The following is a 21,524-nucleotide window of genomic DNA, read 5'->3' as shown; positions in this document are numbered from 1 at the left end:
TGTGTGTGTGTGTGTGTGTGTGTGTGTGTGACACCATCGACCCTCTATATGCTAAGGTCTACATCTTAGTTATTTGTCCAGGTTGTGTCCATCACTTTTTTTTTTTTTTTACATAGAAGTTATCAAGGCCCGGAGGATAAGAGTTATTGAGTGTACAGTAATCAACAGGATAACATTTTAGTAATCATTAGTAATGGAAATTTGGTAGATTGGATTACTTAAGGGGGCAGTTCATCAAGAATTTGTTTATGTTGGACTTGAAGACAATCAATTTATAGTCAGCTGGGAAGCAAGCAAATGGAAGAGCGTTCCATAGACCTGCAGTTCTAAGAAAGAAACTTTGTTCATAGAATCTACGTTTTGACAGTCAAAGAGTGGGGAAAATTATTGACAGTGGTTTCAGCTAGATGGGTGTTTTTTGTGAAAGATTGGCAAGGGGGGGACAGAGATTAGAGCTCAGACGAGCACTTGCCATGGAAATAATGATAAAACAAAGACAGGCTTGCAACATCCCTTCTGTGGGAATGAGGTTGCAGGGAAGAGAAAAGGGCATCCCCCATTTAGCTACGAAGTCTTTGGTTGATCAATTCATTTCCCCATTTGCTCTGAGCCACAGCTTACATTCTACTGTAACTCTTCGACATCTCTCGGCGGACCTCTGAGCCATTAACTGTTCCAAACTGAATACTGTTCTGAACTTTAACTATCATTGACCGTCACAAACCCAAAACCGTTTGTTGTAAAATTTCCAGCCACATGTAAAATCTAACTCTAAAACTATTGTCCCAATCATTGCCACACCTTGACAAACCCTATTTTTGCTCCTTTTTGTGTTCCTTGGTGAACAATTTCCTATCAATTGTCTTCTACTAACCCCATTTCCTGTATTATTGTTCACCTGATAAACCTATTTCTTCTTATCTTTTGTCATACTCCTTTTTCTCGTTCTCACCCACTTTTGGGGTTGGGGCACTGATAGTATCAGAAAAATATAATTGCTCATCTAAACAAAAGTTCATATTTAAAAATTCATATTGGATTCTTCGGACTATTGTTCTCATCTTTGAGTGTTATTTGCACAAAGTTTTATTAGATAGTAGGATCAATATATGGAAAATACCTCCCTCAACCCCCAACATTTTTGCAGGGGTCATAATTTGGTAAACTTTTATGTTAAGAAGTACATTAAAACCTACTATAATCAGTTCAGAGACCTTTTGTTACAATTTTTGTGGGCTAAACTGTATTTTGCCCTGGCTATGATGTAACTTTATGCAAATAACGCTCAAGATGAGAACAATAGTCCAAAGAATCCAAATTATCAATATCAATCCTCGTCTAAAAAAAATTCAGAAATACAAAAACAAAAATATTTAAAAAGCACCCAGAAAAAAATAAATAAATGCATCTCAATTAAAACTTGATTTAATCATTTATTCTTACCTTTTGTGTTAAATATTTAAAAAAAAAAAAATGATTAAAATAAAAGGAAAAAAGAAAGAAAGAAATGCAATTTTTAGATTTCGGCGATAAAGATCAAAATTGTTTGCAACAATAAAAAACTCAATCAAAAATAAAGCTCCATTTTCCGTGTCTGTCTCCTTTGCGGATACAGATTATTCATTTATAGAAATTTATCTAAAGGAGAACAGAAAAGTGGACTTTGGATTTACTTTTGGCTGCCTCACAACTCTTGCTTCTTTTATTTTGTCATTTAGTCTTCACATTCTATGAGACAAAGGGGGAAGAATTGCTATTTTCTGGGTGGAAACTTATTTGTCTCGCAGTTATCATTGGCTGGTTTTAGACCTTGAATTAGTATTTTTTTAACTCCTTACAGTAAGTGACTATATGCTTAGTCTGACACGATTTCCATTTAAAAAACATCCTTAACAGATACAATTTATTGACAAAGTTATTTTTTTAGATTCTATCATTAGAGCTAGTACAATTTGGAAGGACTCCTGTATACTCTTGCTCTAAGCCCTGATCCATTATATTATATCATTTTATCATTTTTATGATTTATTATAAAGCCACCATTCACCCATACATTGTTACCACATCTTGGCCAGTTGGTGTCTTCTACCGCGCTGGAAAATTAAGCACACCTGACAGAATCCTGTATCTCTACAAAGCCAGCATTCGCTGTTGATGCATCTACTGGTAGTTTTGTTAAGTAATCACCGGGTAACACTGGCTAGAAAGCATTATTCAGCTATCTATCTAGTGCAATGGTTCTCAACCGGGGTCCATGTGGACCCCCATGGTACATGTAACGTTATATCGGTTCAGTCTTCCTTCAAGATAAACTGTTGATATATGTTCTTTGGTTTTCTTTGCATTACTGAAAAATAAAATAGGCTATAAGGGTTCACCAAAATACATTAAAAAGAAAGTCATAATTAAAAAAAAGGTTGAGAACCATTGATTTAGAGCTTCAGCCTACATGTCTATACTGCCGCAAGTTGTTGCAACACAGAGCTTACTCTAGCCTTATTACGAGTCCACCGAATCAGTGCGTCTTTCTTTCTCATAAGAAAATCCAAATTAATTGGGTCCAGCATTCACTTGCATATAACATTGCATTACAAACATAGCTGCTGTAACCCCCAAGTAACAAGTGAAAATTAATGACAAGTTAAAATGGAGAAAAGTTCATAAAACTTTCCCTATGCAGTCTGCACTCTGAGATCAAACTCGCTTCACCATGTGGATCCCCATGGTACATGTAACGTTAATACCGGTTTAGTTTTCCTTCAAGATAAACTGTTGATATATGTTCTTTGGTTTTGTTTACATTACTGAAAAATAAAATAAGCTATAAGGATTCACCAAAATATGTTAAAAAGAAGAAAAAAAAAAGTCATGATTAAAAAAAGGTTGAGAACAATTGATCTAGCGGAATAACAAAGTTGAATCATGGGAAACGCTAAGGAGCGAACATTGCAGGTGCAGAAGGGTCAAAAAGTTATGCTGTGACATGAATCAAACTCTGTGACCGATTAAATCGCACCGGGGGGATGGAGGCGAATGGGGACCGGATCTGACGTGTCAGGGGTTCCGGTTTGAACAAACCCAGTTAATTTTAGTTGAGTTGGGTTCAAGACGTCGAAAAAACAAGATGTGTTAAAACAAGTCCCCCTGTAAGGGGGGGGGCGACAGTTTCCAAATTGACTCACAGGCCAAAGATTGCCATTCACTCCAGTCTGCTGTGATAAAATGCCTGAGGAATGAATAAAAAATATATAAAATCAACCATTTGTCTTGGATCCATGTCTTGCATGCGTCTTTGATTGTAACAGAATCAGCTTCACCAAGATGTTGGCGAATCCTCCCAGGAGAAGATACCAGCAGAAGGCAGGTATGTCGTCATGTATATTCGTATTATGTTTTTTTCTCTCTCTCTCTCTCTCACACACACACACACACACACACACACACACACACACACACACTTTGAGACTAGACGAGCATGTTGTTAAAATAGATGTTAACTAAACAATCATGGCTGATATAAAGAGTTAAGCAAGAAAGTTGAATAAAAGAAATACACAGCTAAAGAAGTTAGAGAACGAGCAGACACCCAGCTAGATAAGACCATTCTCCTCATTACATAATATAAGTGTCACTCTTAGACAAGATCCAAAAAAGAATCTCCAATCTAAAAGGGCTATCTCTACCAATCAAGAAGAAGCTAAAATGACAGAAATTTATAGAATGGATAGAGGAGGAAGAAGGAGTAGGAGGAGGAAAACGAATATATATATATAAGTGTTGGGACGATTAATCGGAAATCGGAAGATTTGGGAGTATCGGAATCGGTATTGGAAAAATTGATGAATATTTTCCACTGCCAAAACGATTCTTTTTATTGTCTTTTTTTTTTTATTTGATTGTGTTTAAACCAAAATCTTCCATTGCTGGTAATAATAAAAATAATAAATATTTATTGATTTTAAATTACCAGTAAAACTAAAATCGATAGATCATCCCCCACAAGTGTATTTTGACGTTTAGGAAAATTTCTGCATATTTAACATGTGTTTTTACGAAAATCAGGAAAAATAACTATCTTATAGTTAAATAATTAGAGATTTATAAAGAATCGGAATCAGTAATTGTATTGGAATCAGGAATTTAGCATGAAATCAATAATTGTATCGGAAAAAATATTGGAATCGTCCCATCACTAATATATATATATATATATATATATATATATATCTCCAAGGCAATGGTAGAAACCTTAGAAAACCGCCTACAGTCTATATAGTGGAATGGAGATAAAAAAAGGATGTTAACAATTACAAAAATCTTCTCAATCAACAATTGCGATTACTAATAACACTCTACCTGAAAGCTCATCGTTCAAACTCATGGCTTAACATTCTCAGATAACATGAATTAGAACAAGTACATTGAGGACATTGCAAAGGCTGCTGCAAAGAATGAGGGTTTCCTTTACCATGTTAGAAAAATACTCACACCTAACAGTATCTTATGTTCATAAAGCCACCATTTACTCATGCATGCGACATCTGGACTAGTCTCTCCTTCTTAGACAGGATCCAAAAATCCTAATAGAAATAAAAACACTAGCAATGAGCAAAAAAATTTGTAACTGTAGAAATCACACACTGTCCAGTAAAACTCTTTTTTCCTCTTCTGAAACCTCATCAAGATACATTTCCCCTGTAACAAACCCCTTGCACAAAATCTCTCTCTCTCTCTATCTATATATCTATAAAAGTGAACGTGTCTGTATGTCTGTCTGTCTGTGTGTCTGTCTGTCTCTGTACATTTCCCTACGCAATAACTCTGTCAATTTTTAGTCTATAGACTCGAAATTTGAAATACCGGGTACTGAGATTTGGGAAAATCGATGTGACGGGTGTCAGCCAGAAATTTGGCTGTTAAGGGGTCAAATTTCAACGATTTGACCTTTAAGAACTCTACCAAACTCCTCCGACAATTTTGGGTCTAGACACTTGAAATTTTAGATATAGGTTCCTTGAACCTGGATCTAACTTAATAAAGTGATTTGAGCCCGAAACTATAAATTTTAAGGGGTCATAATAGGGGTCAAAGTTTTAAAAAATTAACCATTTTTTTTGTTTTTTTGCTTTTTTTGCACAGCATACACCTCCAAACACCCGAGCAACGCCGGGCACCCCTGCTAGTATATATATATATATATAAAATAAAACCTAAAACTATCCTATAGTTTTGCTGTAAAAACCTGAACACGATAAAGCGCATAATAAAAATACTAAATGGGAACAATTCAAAAGAAAAAAAAAAACAAAATTAATAAGAAAGTGACCAACATAACAAAAATAACACAAAGAACAAAAATATAATTACTAAAAATAGCACTGACGCAAATCTTTCTTCTTAGACAATAAAATAAATACCTAACCATAAGCGTCGTTTACCAAGCTGCAATTTTTGCATAGAAAACCCAAATAACAAAAATTAATGTGGGAATGACTTTCCTGTATTTTAAAAGCAGATATTATGATCACAAAAATACATTCAAATATGAAAAACACCTAATAAAAACAGCATTAGTAAACCGCTACTAGGAGCTCAAAAAAAAAGTGTACGATCACTGATAGTAAAATGGAAAATAGTACAGCAATCAGTACATGTAGAAATCTAGGCGATACGTGCAGACTATGTTTGAATGAGAAATTATCTATCTTAAATTTAAAGAATCCCAAAATTTATTCGACTGAAGGAGTGAAATAGCAAACGTATATTTATACAAGATAAAGTTTATCTTAGGATAACAGAAAAAAAAAAATGATGAACAAGAAGGTTGACAAGAAAGTTCTTGCGGTTTTTAACTTTTAAATTCAGATGAACATATCTAGGCTCAATCAAAATAAGCACCATCAGAACTAACACACTTTTGCCAATGCAAAACAAGTGTATTTATGCCAGTAACGTAAAAATCTTGTGTTCTGGTGGTGATGAAGTTGCTGAAAGCGTTTTTGATATCGCTTAAGTTTTTTTAAAGCATATCTCATGCAGAAAATTGTCGAGATGCTTGAAAAAGTAGTAGCCAGTAGGTGAGAGGTCTGGAGAGTATGGCGGATGAGGCAGAGATTCATAGCCCAATTCGTTCAACTTCTGCAAGATAGGAGGAAGAGAATTGGGCCTTTTCTGTTGACTTATGCTGGGTGTTGTTGTTGAAGTTTCTGACGCACTTCATCCATTTATTGACAGTACTTCTCTGCCGTAACGGTTTCACCTGCATTAAAAAAACTGTAATGGAAGAGACTGATTGCAGACCATGCAACAGTCAGCATGACCTTCTTTTGGTGCAACTTTGGCTTCGGGAAGTGTTAGCATCTAATCACTGAGCTGAGCATCACTGGTTTTTGTAAAGAACCCACTTTTCATCGTAAATCACAATTCAGTCGAGAAACAGGTCGTTCTTGTTGCATAAAAGAAGGGAAAATGACACTCATAATGCCATTCCTTTTGGTTGTCGTTCAATTCATGAGGCACCCATTGATCAAGATTTTTCCAATCTCTCTCAAGTGGTTGGGAATTGTTTACGTTACGTTTAATTCAGAAGCAAGTTCTCGAACAGTTGTGCGTGGACTGGCTCCGATTAAGGCTCTTAACTGATCGTTGTCAACATCTAATAGCCGACTACTATGCTCATCATCTTCAAAACTCTCGTTGCCGCCACAAAATTTCTTAAACCACCATTGTACTGTGCTTTCAATAGTGGTTCACTTTGTTGATATCGTGAGTTGTTTCAGTAGCTTGAATTGAAATAAGAAAATTGTGCAAATTTGCTTTTTTTCCCATCTTGTATCGAACATTCTAAAAAGAAGACGATTGTTTTAATTTAAACGATTAGAGTGAAAAAAAAAAAACTGTTTGAAATGATGCATAAAGTAAAGGTATTAAAATGAAAACATTTGAAAATACATTATTTGAAATCAAAGTTAAAAATTCTGCAAGGACCCTCTTTTCAGCCTAATACTATCACTACTATTACTACCAATGTTAACAAAAATGATAACCATAATTATAATAATTAATAAACAAATACTTTAATATAACATAAAATGTAAATAAACAACCAAATTGAAACTAGGCCATCTTCGATCACAAAGAAATGAAAAAAATCCTTGATAAAAATAACAAAGAAACAGGTATGTGCACTCATTGGCTACCATAAATCGATGTATGCACTTGGCCTTTTGGTCAAAATCAAAGTGTAGTATCTGTTCTTCAGATGCTGCACTTCCATTTCTTGTTCTCTTTCGGTGGAGGAGCAGTTCTTCATGACTGAGAAATTTTTTTATTTTTGTACCTTTTCTCCACATTAAAAAACAACCCTGGTGTCTAACTCTGTCCTGTGGGGAGGCACTGTAAATAGGTACAATAAATGTATGTATGTATGGAACGAGGTTACTAGTTTTGTTTTTAGGGTAGTGTTCATGTCGGTTTTGGGGTTTTAATTTGAGGTGCTTTATAAAGAGAGAAATATTTTTTGGATAAGCCGGATTCAGAGAAATATTTTCAGTGATATTCAAATGTAAGAAAAACGAAACATTGTCATATAATAAACAAAATAAAATAATAAGTTAAGGAATATATTAAAAAAAGATAATTTATATATATAAAATAAAATACGTATTATATACGTTTGAAGCCAAAACAACGCATTATTACAAACAAACATTTATTTTGTTTGAAATTAATGGTTGGTTGGTTGTTTTTGTTTTACGGCATATCAACCCTTTTCAGGTTATTTAATGTCGAATCCAAAGATTTTGAAGAAAATTTTTTTGATAGAATATATTTGTTGTTTTAAAGTCAGTTTTTATTTAACCCATAGTTGGGACCCTAACAGGTACTACCACTCCGGGTCAGAGTGGACCTAGGAGCAATGGCAATTAAAGGGTGGCTCCACACTTCCAGAAGCTCGCAAGCTGGGGCCTCACCACAGGATATAGTTTAAGGTAATATCCAGGATCTGTTTGAAATTTATATTGAAATTCATAAATATCTTTCGAAGCAAAAATATATTTGCTTCGAAATGTATTTATGAATTTCAAACAAAATAAATGTCTATTTTGTAATAATGCGTTGTTTTGGCTACAAATATATATAATACGTATTTTATTTATTCAAACTCAACCAGCGCTTCTAAGGAACAAAAATCTTAATTTATATATATGTTTGAAATGGAAGGTTTACAGCAATAGGAAAGCAGAATGCTTGCGAATATTTTTAGAAGAACTCTAAAAATAAGAGGGTTCATTAGCGGAGACATTAGAAGTCTGGATCAATTAAGAGTCGTGAGTTTCAGGAGTCAAGAAATCGTATTCAAAATCTGTCTGCTCATTTTTTATAAATTATAATTCATTGAAAGTTGTTTTTAAGAGTCAATGTTCTTTTGTTATTGTATTAGTAAAATATTTCAGCGAGATAGATCGGATGTATTTCAATGAATAACGTTTATATAGATTGACAGAAGATAATGTTGATGAGTTATGTGTGTGTTTGTTAATGTTTGTGTGTTTGAGTGGAAGGAAATATTGCACAAATGAGCACCCATAGGGGGCATCCAGTGACGCCGATCCACAGATTCAGGTCAACTGGGTTCCACTGGTTTATTGAAAAAAAGCTTTGGCTTTTAAATGGTTTAGGTAGCTCCCAGAAAGACCATTTCAAATAAATTCAGAGAATTTTCTGATTGGTCCAAAATATATTTTTTACTTAGGATAATGTATGTGCAGACGATATGTGTACAAATACGCTTATGCATTTTGATTTTGTACGTTGATGTGTAAACATTGACAGCTACATTTGAATAACTAAGAATCTGATTGGCTGACTAGGAAACCCAGTACTACGGGATATAAAAACATGAAGCAACATCAATACAATACAATAGCCTGACGAATCCTCACGAGGATGAAATACGGAAAATTTTGTATAGCTTAATTTCCGTATATATTTTCAATCTTACTACCTAGCCCTATATACGTATTGAGCACTGTTGAAGGAAATACTAAAATATTTACATAAAAATTTATGTAGATACATGAAATAATATATTTTCAAAATAAAATTAATTCATTAAATATTTTTATAATGAAAAAAAATTATTTTTGTAAAAATGAAAATATTTAAAATTCTTTAAAAAAAAAAAAAAAAAAAAAAAATCAATCATGGAAACTATTTGAATAACGTTCTTTTGTATTTATTTATTTAAAAAAAAAAACAAAACAAAACTGGTAGTGTCATCAAGTATATATATATATATATATATATATATATCGAGGCTCTATTTCGGTCTAACACCGTTTCTTCTAAATTTCGAGGTGACGCTTATTTTATTATGCCTTAAAAAGAAATGTCTTTTGGTATCGCAATTGCAAAAATATAAAATCAGTGAGAATCCAATGTATCTATCTCTATTATACAAAAGAAACTGTGTGCTTGAGTTTGTTCCCTATGGACTCGAAAATGGCTGGACCAATTTTTATAACATTTCACATGAAGGTACTTTGTGTCTGGCAGTGTTCTTAGATAGGTTTTGTATTAGAATGTCGTCAAAAATATCGATAATCAAAATAATCTGATGAAAGTTTTGACCAAAGTTAACACCTTACACAGCCTAACATCACGAGGGTATTTAAGAAGTTTTATTACAACACAAGCAAAAAGGTCTGACATAAAATCAACAGGACGCGTACAAAATGAAAGTTTCTGTTTATGGCACAATTGAAGCATAATACTTGACTTTTGTATTTTAAACTTTAATTCAAGCCAATATATATAAAAATAATTTCATAAAATCAACAGTAGGTTCACTACAGTGCAATATAAACTGCAATGTATTGTGGATTATGTCATTGTGTTTAGATATGTGAAGCTTCTTCCGGTGCACCATGATGGATCCCCAACTAAAGCAGGCAATCAACCAATTTAATTGAAAAATGGGCGATTCATCAATTTTGATGACAATAAAAATATGGGAGTGTGAAACATTTGTTGGTCATTATTCAATTCCAAGCAACGTCGGGTCCCTGCTAGTACTCGAATAAAAATAAATTAATTTCACACTTGTGCATAAGGAATAATAATATAAATCAGTTGTGAGACCACATACCTCTACCTGTCAATGTAAAGATGGGCCAAAGTCCTTCTGGGCCTTATTCATCCATATTGTATAACATTCTCAACGTTAGGCCATAGAAAGTTTATTGCTTAAAAATGATTTATCTAAGCAAGCCGAAATTTTGTATGGTGGTTACCGTTATGAAATAACACCAAACCCGTACGTCACATCTGGAAACACTGAAAGCAGAAATTTCATCAAAATTTGTCAGAAGACATGGGACATCATTGACTGCAATATGGGCCAAGTAGTGAGCCCCTTTAATGAACAGAACCGAAGTTATCACCAAAAATTGATTTTTTTTCTTTGACCTAAATATCTCAAAATTAAATCAGTTCTAAGTTAGACCATGAGTGATATTTTGATTGAGTGCGATTATGATTGGTCAAGTGCTGTGGATGCTAGGCTGTACAGAAATATTGATAAACTTGGCTGAAAACATAAGCTTTCTGTTATCATAGGCAAATAGTGATATTGTTCCGAATGGATTTGTGAATGGCTAAAAGAAAGGAAAAAAAAAAGAAAGAAATTTGCAATTAAACCATAAAAAAGCAATTATGAAGACTAGTCGTTTTCTTTATTAGAAACGATATATAAAAATAAAATTTTGCATGCAACCAAGTTTAATATGTGAATCATGTGCAAGAAAAAAAAAATATGTTGAGAAAAAAAAAAAAAAAAAAAAATTCTCCAGCAACACCGGGATTGGATTTTATATACACGGGGCAATCTCAAAATAATGCCTTTTTTTTTTTTTTTTTCCTGTCTGAATGGATCAGAAAGAATTGTAAATTGCATTGCTATGATGACTGAATTTGTGCATTCATAACCTGAAAGTTTCATCTATGTTGCAGATATTGACGATGTGAAACCCTAAAAAAGCCAACCATGTCATGGACGTGCATCAGAAGCAAAGATGCGTCATTAAATTTCTGGCAAAAGTGCGTTGAGAATGGTGGTGACTATGTAGAAAAATAAATTCTGGTGCACAAAAGGTTGCTCATTCTAATGGCACCACTACCGTCTTCATAGATCTTCAACTCTTTGAGTTAAAATATAGGAGGCTTTACTTTTGGAACAACCTTCGTACATACACACATTTTATATATATATATATATATATATATATATACACTCACACAAAGGAGTATTAGTATAAAAATATATTTATGACAAATAAGTAACAAAGGCGCTCACATTTTAGTCGCACAAAAAATCAGGCTAAATGTACAAATTATATGTTGGAAGAAGTTTGGTTATTGGCCAATGAAAATATTAGTGGGAGTAATAACTAAGATCTGATTGGTTAGTTAACTAGACTAAACATCATCATCATGAAAGATTTCACTAAATATGGTGTTTATTTTAACACAATTGAGCATTTCTGTACATTGTTTTGACAATGTTCACTTGCCCTCAGTTTATGCAATGTCCGCCAAATAACATTCTTGTAATTCAGCTGCACTTCTTTTGTCTGATAGTTTACAAGTTTCGCATGAGTATTTTTTCTCTTCCGAAAGATTTTCAACATTATTCACAACAAATCAACGCTTTTTTCTTGGTGAGATTCACACTCACGCCTTTACTTTCCATATCATTTCTTGATATATTTATACCTTAAACGTAAACTTTCCAAGTAAACACTAAGATACAAAAAAACAAAACAATCACTAGCAAAATCCATGCATTTAACCTGATTTCCTGCTGGAATGAAACAGGGACGCCTCCATATAGCATACTTACAGATATATATATCATCATACTTTAATACTCCCATATTGAGCACTTTTGAAATAAATACTGAAAATATAAACATGTTGGCTACTGTTCTTATCTTGAGTTATTTTCACAATCTTTCGGTCACTGTAATCTTTGACTTTCTTTAAGTGTATTTTGTCAAACTCAGAAATCTTTCTATCAAACTCAGGAATCTGTACAGAATTTTGAATGAAACCCTTTATTTAATCCACGGGTGTAGCATGCTCTTGTTCCATTGAAAAAATGCCAGGACAAGCTGAAAAACATTGGCATTATTTCTGAGTTTTCCTTCCCCTAGATTAGTTGCACATCTAAGGCTTGAGAGTATAAGTCTACCCTACTATTCATAGTTGGAAGAGGGATATATGGGTTCATACATCACAAGAGTATTAGTGAAAGTGATAAAATTTGTAATAAGGCACATTTTACATAACCGTTTTAGGGGAAAAGGCCTATAAAAGAGGCAATAAGAGAAATAAAATTTAAATATGTGGATTTGTTGTAAGCATAGTTCATCGCTGATTGGCTATTTTTTCAACCAATCAAAATGCAGTTTAGCAACAAAGTTTTCAGTTTTTTTTTTGTTTTTTTTTTAATTTTTAGTTAGGAAATGAAGAGTTTTAAAAGAGAATTGATTTTTCAAAAATGTTTTTCTGAGTCAGAATCTATCCACCTAACACTTACCGTTGACTAGGTTTTGACCTTGAAGGAGTACTTTTTTTGTAACTCTTACATCAAGCAGCTTCATGCCTTGTCTGGCGTGATTTCTATAAATAATAAAAATATTATTCATGCTACCACTGTTCTCAGCTTGGATGTTATTCTCACAAAGTTTCAATCTATTTAACCTCTGAACTTTATCAGATACATTTTGCCAAACTCTGGAATCTTTAAGGAATTTTGAATGGAACCCTTTATTTAATCCATGGTAAGAGGGAGGGGGTAGCAAGTGGTCAAACTCGGGAATCTGCATAGAATTTTGAACAGAACACAGTGGGGTGGGGAGGGCTAGCTCGAATTTGGCATAAAGATTCCAAAGTTCAATAAGATGCACATGAAGAAGGTCAAAGCCGAAACATTGTAAGAATGAGCAGTAGTTTTGAAAAATAGAAATTATCAATCTTCATTTCACAAAATCAGAAATATTTCTTTCTTTGTTAAGCCTCTTTGGGGATTCCACTTTTTTTTACTATCATCTCATCCATTTAAAAAAAAAAAATTTTTTTTTTAATACATTTAATACGACATTCATTTATGAGAATCAAATTCTGTTAAATATGTCGTCCGATAGTTTCCAAAAATGCCATCTTGATTCTCTTTTGTTTACCATTATTTCTGAATTTATCTGATTCCATTTTAAAATATTCTACGTCATTGTCATTCTTTGATTGAATCTTTCAACGTGTTCTGAAAGTTTTGGTTAGAATCATGCAGAGTCTTATTAATAGATGTAAAAAGATTTTTTTTAAAAATGGCGCTTGTTTACATTAGTGATCTTTTAAACTTAGGCATTTCAGGTGAAAACATTATTGCATACATTTACATGTCATAGCGAAATTAGTATAAATTCCAAAAATTACAAAAAGTGATCCAGTAGAAAAATAATTACAAGTAAAAATAAAATTTATCGAATTACCGAGTTTTAGCAAATGTTTTAAATGTGGAAGAATTGTGCAACCAATTCAGTATGAAAAACTGACTTATCTCCTTTGACTTAAATTGAATCAAATTTAAGCATTCACCATTTTGAAACCGAAAGTAATTGTGGATGATTTTTTTTTAAATGCATCCAGCACATTTTCTAATGAATCATTTTTTTGTAATCATCTAATTTATAAAACTCATTTTGTTTGTCTGTCTCCATATTTTCAAACTATCTCTTCTGAAACTAAAAGTTGGAAAGTGATGCTAAGGGCCTTAAATGATTGGATTTTTATGGACCATTTTTTTTTATGGGGTTTTAGCCGGTTAAAATAGTTTTTAAGGGATACAAAAAAAAAATGAATAAAAAAATCGTTATACATTTTGTACATTCATCTTAGTTTATATCTCACTACTGATGCAATTCTCTATCTATATAAAAGTCAAGTACGTCCAAGGATGGAATACTGCTGCCATATCTGGGCAGGAAGCTGCTAAAAACAACCTATCCTGCCTTGACAGAGTACAAAATAGACTTCATGGCTTAGTGGGGGATGCCCTTTTCTCTTCCCTGCAACATCTCTCCCACAGAAGAGACGTTGCAAGTCTATCTTTGTTTTATCGTTATTTCCATGGCAAGTGCTCGTCTGAACTCCAATCTCTTGTCCCCCCTCGCCAATCTTTTACAAAAAACACCTGTCTAGCTGAATCCACTGTCAAAAACTTTCCCCACTCTTTATCTATGCCTAAATCAAAATGTAGATTCCATGAACAAAGCTTCTTTCTTAGAACTGCACGCCTGTGGAACTCTGTTCCGTCTGCCTGCTTCCCTCCTGTCTACAACTTGAATGTCTTCAAGTCCAACGTAAACAAATTCCTGATGAACCACCCCCTTAAGTAGACACTTTAAATATCCACACTAACGTACTGTACTTACAATAACCCTTATCCCCGAGTGGCTTCCGGGCCTTGATAAGTGGCGACCACCTTATAAAAAAAAAGAAAAAGAAAAAGAAAAGAAAAATATGCATGTCATGTTGGTACAGTGGTAACATCACCAGCTTTGAATGCTACAGGATTTTGGTTTCGATTCCAGCTGATGGCACCCAAATACATTTTTTTTACTTTTGAAATCACGCCTATAATAATAATATATACAAAATCTTGACAAATTAAAATATCATATTTAAGCATATTTTACGACTGTGCAAAGCCCTGCACCTCCCCACCCCCTGCTAGTTTATTCTAATTTTGCCATGACATGTAAGTACATAATGTTTTCACCTGAAATGTGTTGGTTTAAAAGATCACCAATGTAAACAAACATCAAAAAATTTGTAAGAAAATGGTCCCCCATTATATGGCGATCGGTTTGGCAGCTTGTTCCGAAAATAATGATCAGTATTGTGCCAAATCTTCTGAATATATGTTACAAAAATTTGTAAGTAAATGGTCCATGTTATATGGCGGGCGGAAATCCAAAAAGTTTTTTTCTTTCTTTTGAGTTCAATATTTTATCGTCGGTCATCTCTTCTTGGACATGCTTCCCCGAGAACGTAGACGACGGAATTTACGCGATCTTTCTGGACTGTCATTTTTCCTTTGTTTCTCTTTTTGTAATTTGCTTGCTGCTGGCATCCACAGTTTTTTCTGTTCGTTACAAAACACTGCCAATTTCTGTCCAAAAATGCAACCGACAATTGGAGCCAACCAATAAACGAGGACATGTTGACTGGGCGTGATACCCTTACACCCGAAACCAATGATGGAAGCCAATATTGGATTCATGTACATTCCAGTTAGAGAAAGACCTAGAAGAGGAAGAAAAAAAATGAAAAAATTAAAAAAAAAAAAAAAAAAGGAATTGAAAAAGAAAAAAAATGCAGAAAATGCAAAAAATAAATCAATAAAAACAAGTGAAGCATGCATGGTCTCCCATGAGTGCACAGTGAACGAGGCATAAAAAAAAAAATTACTAAGTTCAGCATTTGCCCCCTTCCCATTTAGCCCCAAAAGTCCCCAAGTCCGTAACATATTTAAATTTGAGTTCAGCACCATCTAAAACTGCTAAATAGACATACACAGAAAATTTTGGACAAATATGGTAAAATGGTCCTCAAAATAGAGTGTTTCTATTAGCTCAAAAAGAGCCCCTGGGGCACACCCAAGAGTTATCGCAAAGTATAGACAAACAAAATTATATAGAAATCAGTTAGTTACAACTTTTCAGAAAGTTATATAAAAATCCAAGGCATCAATTTTTTTAGTAAGCACAAAAGTGTCAATTTTAGCCATTTTAACCCGAAAGGCACCCCTAGGGGAGTAACCGGAGTTTTCTCAGAAAATCTGTTCTGTTACTTTTTTCACTCATCATGTTTAATGTTTGTGCAAAATTTCAAAAAATTCCAAGGCATAGTTATTGAGAAAAGTGCGGACAGACGAACAGACAAGAGTGAATTTCCAGGTCCAACCTCCATTTGTCAGGGGACTAATAAAATAAATTAATTTATTTAACAAGAATTAAGTTCTATGGGCTCAAATTCTATTATTTTTATATTAAATATATAAAAAGCACTGTGTGTGTGTTTGCATTAGTTCCCTATGGACTCAAAAATACCTGGACTGATTTTTTAAAAACTTTTCTACAAATGTACTTTATGTGTCTTAAATAGGTTTTGTATCAGAATACCTCCAATAAGTATCAAAAATTGATTAAAAAAATCCGATGAAAGAAGGAACAATCTGATTTTGATCAAAGTTAACACTATGATCCAGCCTAACATCACGAGTGCATTTTAGAGGTTTTATCACTGTGCAAGCAGAAGGGCTCAGTGTATAAAAGCAAGAGTAGGTTCTTTGATAAGACAGCGGTGTGTGTTCGAAATGAATGTTTCTGTTTAGAGCACAATTGAACCGTGATACTTAACTTTTGCATTTTAAAGTTTAATTCAAGTCATTATACAAAAATAATTTTATAAAATCAACCATAGGTTCTCTACAGTGCAATGTAGACTACAATGTATTATGAACTAAGTCATTGCAGAGAGGTATGTGAAACTTTCTCCTGGTGTACCATAGTGGGTCCCCGACTAGAGCAGGCAATCAATCGATTTGATTTAAAAATGGACAATTTCACGGATTTCAATGACAATAAAAGTATTGGAAGTGTGGAACATTTGTTGATCCTAATTCAATCCTGGGTAACGTCGGGTGTTCCTGCTAGTATTAAATAATTAAAAAAATGTCTAACGTTAATAAGTAGCTAAAGCAAAATAAATTATAATAAGAGGTAAATGTACTTTGTTTGAGGTGTAGCAGCCAAGTTTATCCTTCAGCGTCCAAAATGAAAATGTTTAAACCCCGTTTCTGTGCAACCAAATTTACGCATGCATCCACCTAAATTAATAAAATAAAAAAAATAAAAAAATTTTGAACCAATCAGAGGATTTTCTGAATTTATTCAAAATGGCCGTTCCAGAGTCACCACGCCTCAGATTTTTCTTTAATAAACAGTTGAAGCTAAAAATTATACAATGTTAACATTGATATCATAAGTTGTCCATTAATAGCTACAATTCTTAACTCAATCATACACTGTCATACCATGCACACATTTACAAAGCATCACACACACACACACACACACACACACACAGCTTGAATTTGTTTGTTGTCTGCTGATTAACACCGATTGTAAACAAATGTATAAACTTATACACTTTAACGCTTATAACATTTCTCGTTTAACTTTTCTACAATGAAAAACATATAGATCAAATGAACATTACTTTTCTGAATGACTTTTAATCAATTGTAATTGAACGCAATGATTTTTAATTTGATTGGATAATTTTGACTTATCCAATCAGACAGACTTCTTTGATATCTCAGCGTATGAATTGTCTTTACTTTGCAAAGACTCTAAAATGTTAAACATTCTATGTTTTCATATCTATGTAAACTTCCATTTTAATCCTTCTTTCCTACAATTGTTTTTTAAATGGAACCTGCGAGGTGCCTTCAATAAGTTTCCAGACTTTTGAAGGCATTTGAAATTGTCACAGACTGTTGAAAATTCAGTATGTTATTGCTACACATACTATGAGTCCGTGCCATTTCCATCAGGACAATGTATCAGACTGCAACTCCATTCTTGTCGCAGACTATTTGACCAAGATGAGCATCAAGACAGTTCCTCACCCACCCTATAGTCCAGATTTTGCTCCCTGTGACTTTTGGTTATTCCCTAAGATCAAGGAAAACCTTAGAGTCTGTCGTTATAAGAATATTGAGATGAAAGGGCCTGTGATGAGGGTCATTGACACGTTCACACAAGAGGACTTCCATGGAGCCTTCCAGAAGTTATTGAAACGGTACAATAAGTGCATTGCAGCCGGAGGAGATTACTTTGAAGGGGCCTAGAGTCTCATGTGTGTACTATCAATAAGAATGTCCATACGAAAAAATGTCTGGAAACTTATTGCAGGCATCTGGTAATTTTTGAAGTATAGAAATCATAATTTTATTCCAAATTCGATTTTTATCACATATTTGCACTAAAATCGATTTCAATTTCATATATATTGCTTTCACTTAAAATGCAAGAATTATTTATGTAGTTTACAAGCTTTGAATAAACTGATAGTTAAAAAAAAAAACAAAAAAAAAAAAAACAAACAAATCGAAAAATAAATTCTATGGTCGGCAGGGTAAAGATTAAACATATAAAAGTATCTCTTTTGTGAATTTATGCTTTTGAATTCATTATTTTATTTGTGTTTTCCATCTACATTTCCATTGTTTTCTTACATTTAATTCTAAACCTAAAAACCATTTTCACTTTCTCCGAAACCGGCTCTTCCCCAGAAATCTTCCCAAATTGGAACTCCCTAAAAGGGACCTTCCAAAAAAGCACCGTCTATTGTGCATATAAAGGTAATCTGTAGAAAGCAATACAATGCACACATGTGTCAGATAGAGACAAATGGAAGCAAATTAAGACACATAATGGTGGTACAATCTATGCAGATTCAACTTTATTTTATTATATATTGATATATAGATTATGTATCTATTTTTTATTTACTTATACTTACAACATTGCATTGCGTTTTAACTTGCGTTGGTGTAGTCTGATGATATTTCAGGAAAATTTTCCTTCTTCAGTTATGAGTGTTTGACTTTAGATCAAACGTGCACATGGGATTTTTGTAAGCATGAGCAGTTTGTTTTGGACTGGACTATCAAAATAATTTCCAATGCTATTGATAATGTTTAACCATTTAGTTAATTTTTATTCTTGTTGATGTTTGCATTCATGTTCTGAATAAATGACGTCATGTCAAAGCTATAACTATTTCAAGGTAATGATTTAAGCTCTATAAGAAAGTCTAAATAGCTCAGACCATAGAACATCAGACTGAAGATCTTAAGGTTTCAATTTCAATTTCCAGTCATGTCATCCATTTGTTAGGAATTTATCATTTACTATTAATGCAATATTTTCCATTTCTAAAAGTAGTTAAGAAATCCTGCAATATATTTATTACATTTTTTTTTTTAAATTGTGACTGACAGATGGACAAAATCTATTTATATAAGATTGAGTTATTACTTAACAAGGCCAAGAGACACTCAAAGATAATGGGTTATAACAAAACAATGATTTTCAGTCAAAAAATGAGGAACACTATGGGAGTATTACATTGATCAATGGTATAAACTGCATTTTATTATTTCCTAGCCTGGGTGCCCGGCATTGTCTAGGTGTTTGAAGGTGTGTGTTGAGCAAAAAAGAAAAAAAAAAGGTTGTAGGAAGGCAGGCTTGAACCCATACCGCAAAAAAAGAAAATGTGAAAAAAAAAACAAACAAACAAAAAAAAACATGATGTCTTTCCTATTGCGTCCATCACCAAACCGAAAGTGGCGAAGGTTTAAATTAAGGCTAGTCAATCATATTTTTTGTGTCAAGAATAAAATTGTAATTTAGAAAGAAAATAGTTTAATTTTTTTTGTTGTTTTTTTAACCTTAAACAAGCCACTTAGACGTAAGGGCTTTGGAATCAAACGGATTTCCACCTTTGAAGGGTAAAATGCCGATCTCTAATGTTACAAAGAAGACCTGACTGAATCTATGTTAGAAGTTAAGGAATTGGTTTTATGCTTAGCTTTTTACTTTCAAACTTTTCATGTTAGGATTGGAGAATATGTAGAAGCGTTCATTAGACGAATCGAAAACAGACTGCAGAGAGAACGAATAAGCAGATTGTGTTTGTAAACTGTTAAATAAAAGCCATAACACATCATTAAGAGGCCCCACTGTAAACAACTGCATGATCCAATCTCCAAAATATAAATCGATACAAAATAATTTGTAGCTGCTACAATCCAACTTGATCTCACAATCTAACATACGCACATTTTTTAAATTTTTTTATTAAGATTTAACACATCGACATACTTCTAAAAGTGTAAGACATTACGTCATTTTTCAAGCTCTGTTGGAAAAGATCTGGATCTATGCTTGGAGTTGAAGCACTAGCTTTATGCTTAGCTTTTGTAATAGAAGATATTACTCACACATGTGGTAGTGCCTCTATCTAGCCTGTCAGGTGACAGGATCGGAGAAGGAAAAAAAGAAAAAGAAAAAAATTTAAGTTTGTAGATAGATTCTTAATATACATGTGGTATTAATTTGTATATGACAGAAATAGCGGCTATAAGAAGGATGAATTGGAAAGGATAGAGAGAGTTTTTGATAGCCAAGAAAGAACATAGGTGTTGATAATTGGTGTTGTGAATTACGAGTTAAGTTGTTATGAATTAAGATGTTGTTGAGGAGTTTTGAGAATTTTTTTTTTGTTTACAGCTTTTGCTTTCAGACTTATGTGGAAGTCGTCAGTAAATGGGGTTGACAGCAGAACGCGGGGAGAACGAGTAAGCAAGTTATCTTTGTAAACCATTGAATAAAAGAAAAACTGTAGCAGTCCCAACATGCATTGCAAAAAATTTATTTTAATTTTTTTTATTAAATCTTTGGAAAATGGGTGATTTCCCCTTAAAAAAAAGGAGTAAACAGTGATAAAATATTTATGTTCATATTTTATCACTGTTTACTCCTTTTTTTTTAAGGGGAAATCACCCATTTTCCAAAGATTTAATAAAAAAAATTAAAATAAATTTATTACATGTCTTAGCATATTATTGACTTAGCATATTATTGGAGTGACTAATTGGATCTCATGGAAATCCCACGTTTGCTTTTTTCATCTATCTGCATAATTTACAGTAAACAATAATATTTTGTTTGAAATAATGCATTCATGTAAGGTTTAATAATATTAATCCAAAATTTGATTTTCTTCTATATAAATAAAATGGTAGATGTATAGATGCGTGTATGTGTGAAAATATTTAACCGATAAACTCTTAAACTACTGGTCACATAACACTGAAATTAACAGGAAATTGTAATCATACATGCAAGATGGTTTATAAGGAGTAAAATTTTTGTTTGGATTGATGAATAACGCAGACAGAAATATGTTGGCAAGTTGAAATACAAAATGTTCATTTCAATTTGGCAAAATATTTCTATTACTTTTGTGCATACGCAAATTCATTCATAGCTTGAAGTGGTTTAATTTTAAATCTTATCTGTCAAGAGTTCAAATAGTAGGGAAAATGGCTGGAGCGTTAAATATTTTGGTTTGGGTTCTAGCTGATGGCATACAAGTAACTTTTTTAAAATTTTCAAATCAGTACTATATATTAGGTACAATAAAATTCAATAGAGAATTGGCTCTGTAATAATACAAAATCTGCACAAATTAAAATATATCTAAGCGAATTTTACAACCAGGCAAGGCCAGGTACCCCACTAGTCTTCCATAAAAATAATTGCCATTGTCAGTTTATTCTTTAAAAAAATACAATAGAGACATCTTTTCTTTGTTGAGAATTGCAA

General features: G+C 33.0%; 1 protein-coding gene across 3 annotated transcripts in view; it reads right to left on the bottom strand.

Annotated features, from left to right (window-relative positions):
• Positions 1-12,490: 12,490 nt before the first annotated feature.
• LOC145291230 (aquaporin-11-like) overlaps positions 12,491-21,524 on the bottom strand; it is a 56,446-nt gene continuing 47,412 nt past the window's right edge. For 2 of the 3 annotated variants that reach the window (XM_080136826.1, XM_080136827.1), the window contains one exon: positions 14,938-15,369. In XM_080136826.1, the coding sequence (XP_079992952.1) occupies positions 15,083-15,369 (287 nt within the window). In that variant the 3' untranslated portion in view covers positions 14,938-15,082. Of the gene's footprint in view, positions 15,370-21,524 lie in introns of all 3 variants that reach the window. The other variant, XM_080136825.1, reaches the window with a different exon arrangement.

The sequence above is a fragment of the Euprymna scolopes genome, chromosome 12, assembly GCF_053919585.1.
Source record: "Euprymna scolopes isolate OS-2025 chromosome 12, ASM5391958v1, whole genome shotgun sequence".
Lineage (NCBI taxonomy): Eukaryota > Metazoa > Mollusca > Cephalopoda > Sepiida > Sepiolidae > Euprymna > Euprymna scolopes.
This window is presented reverse-complemented; position numbering and strand designations above follow the sequence as displayed.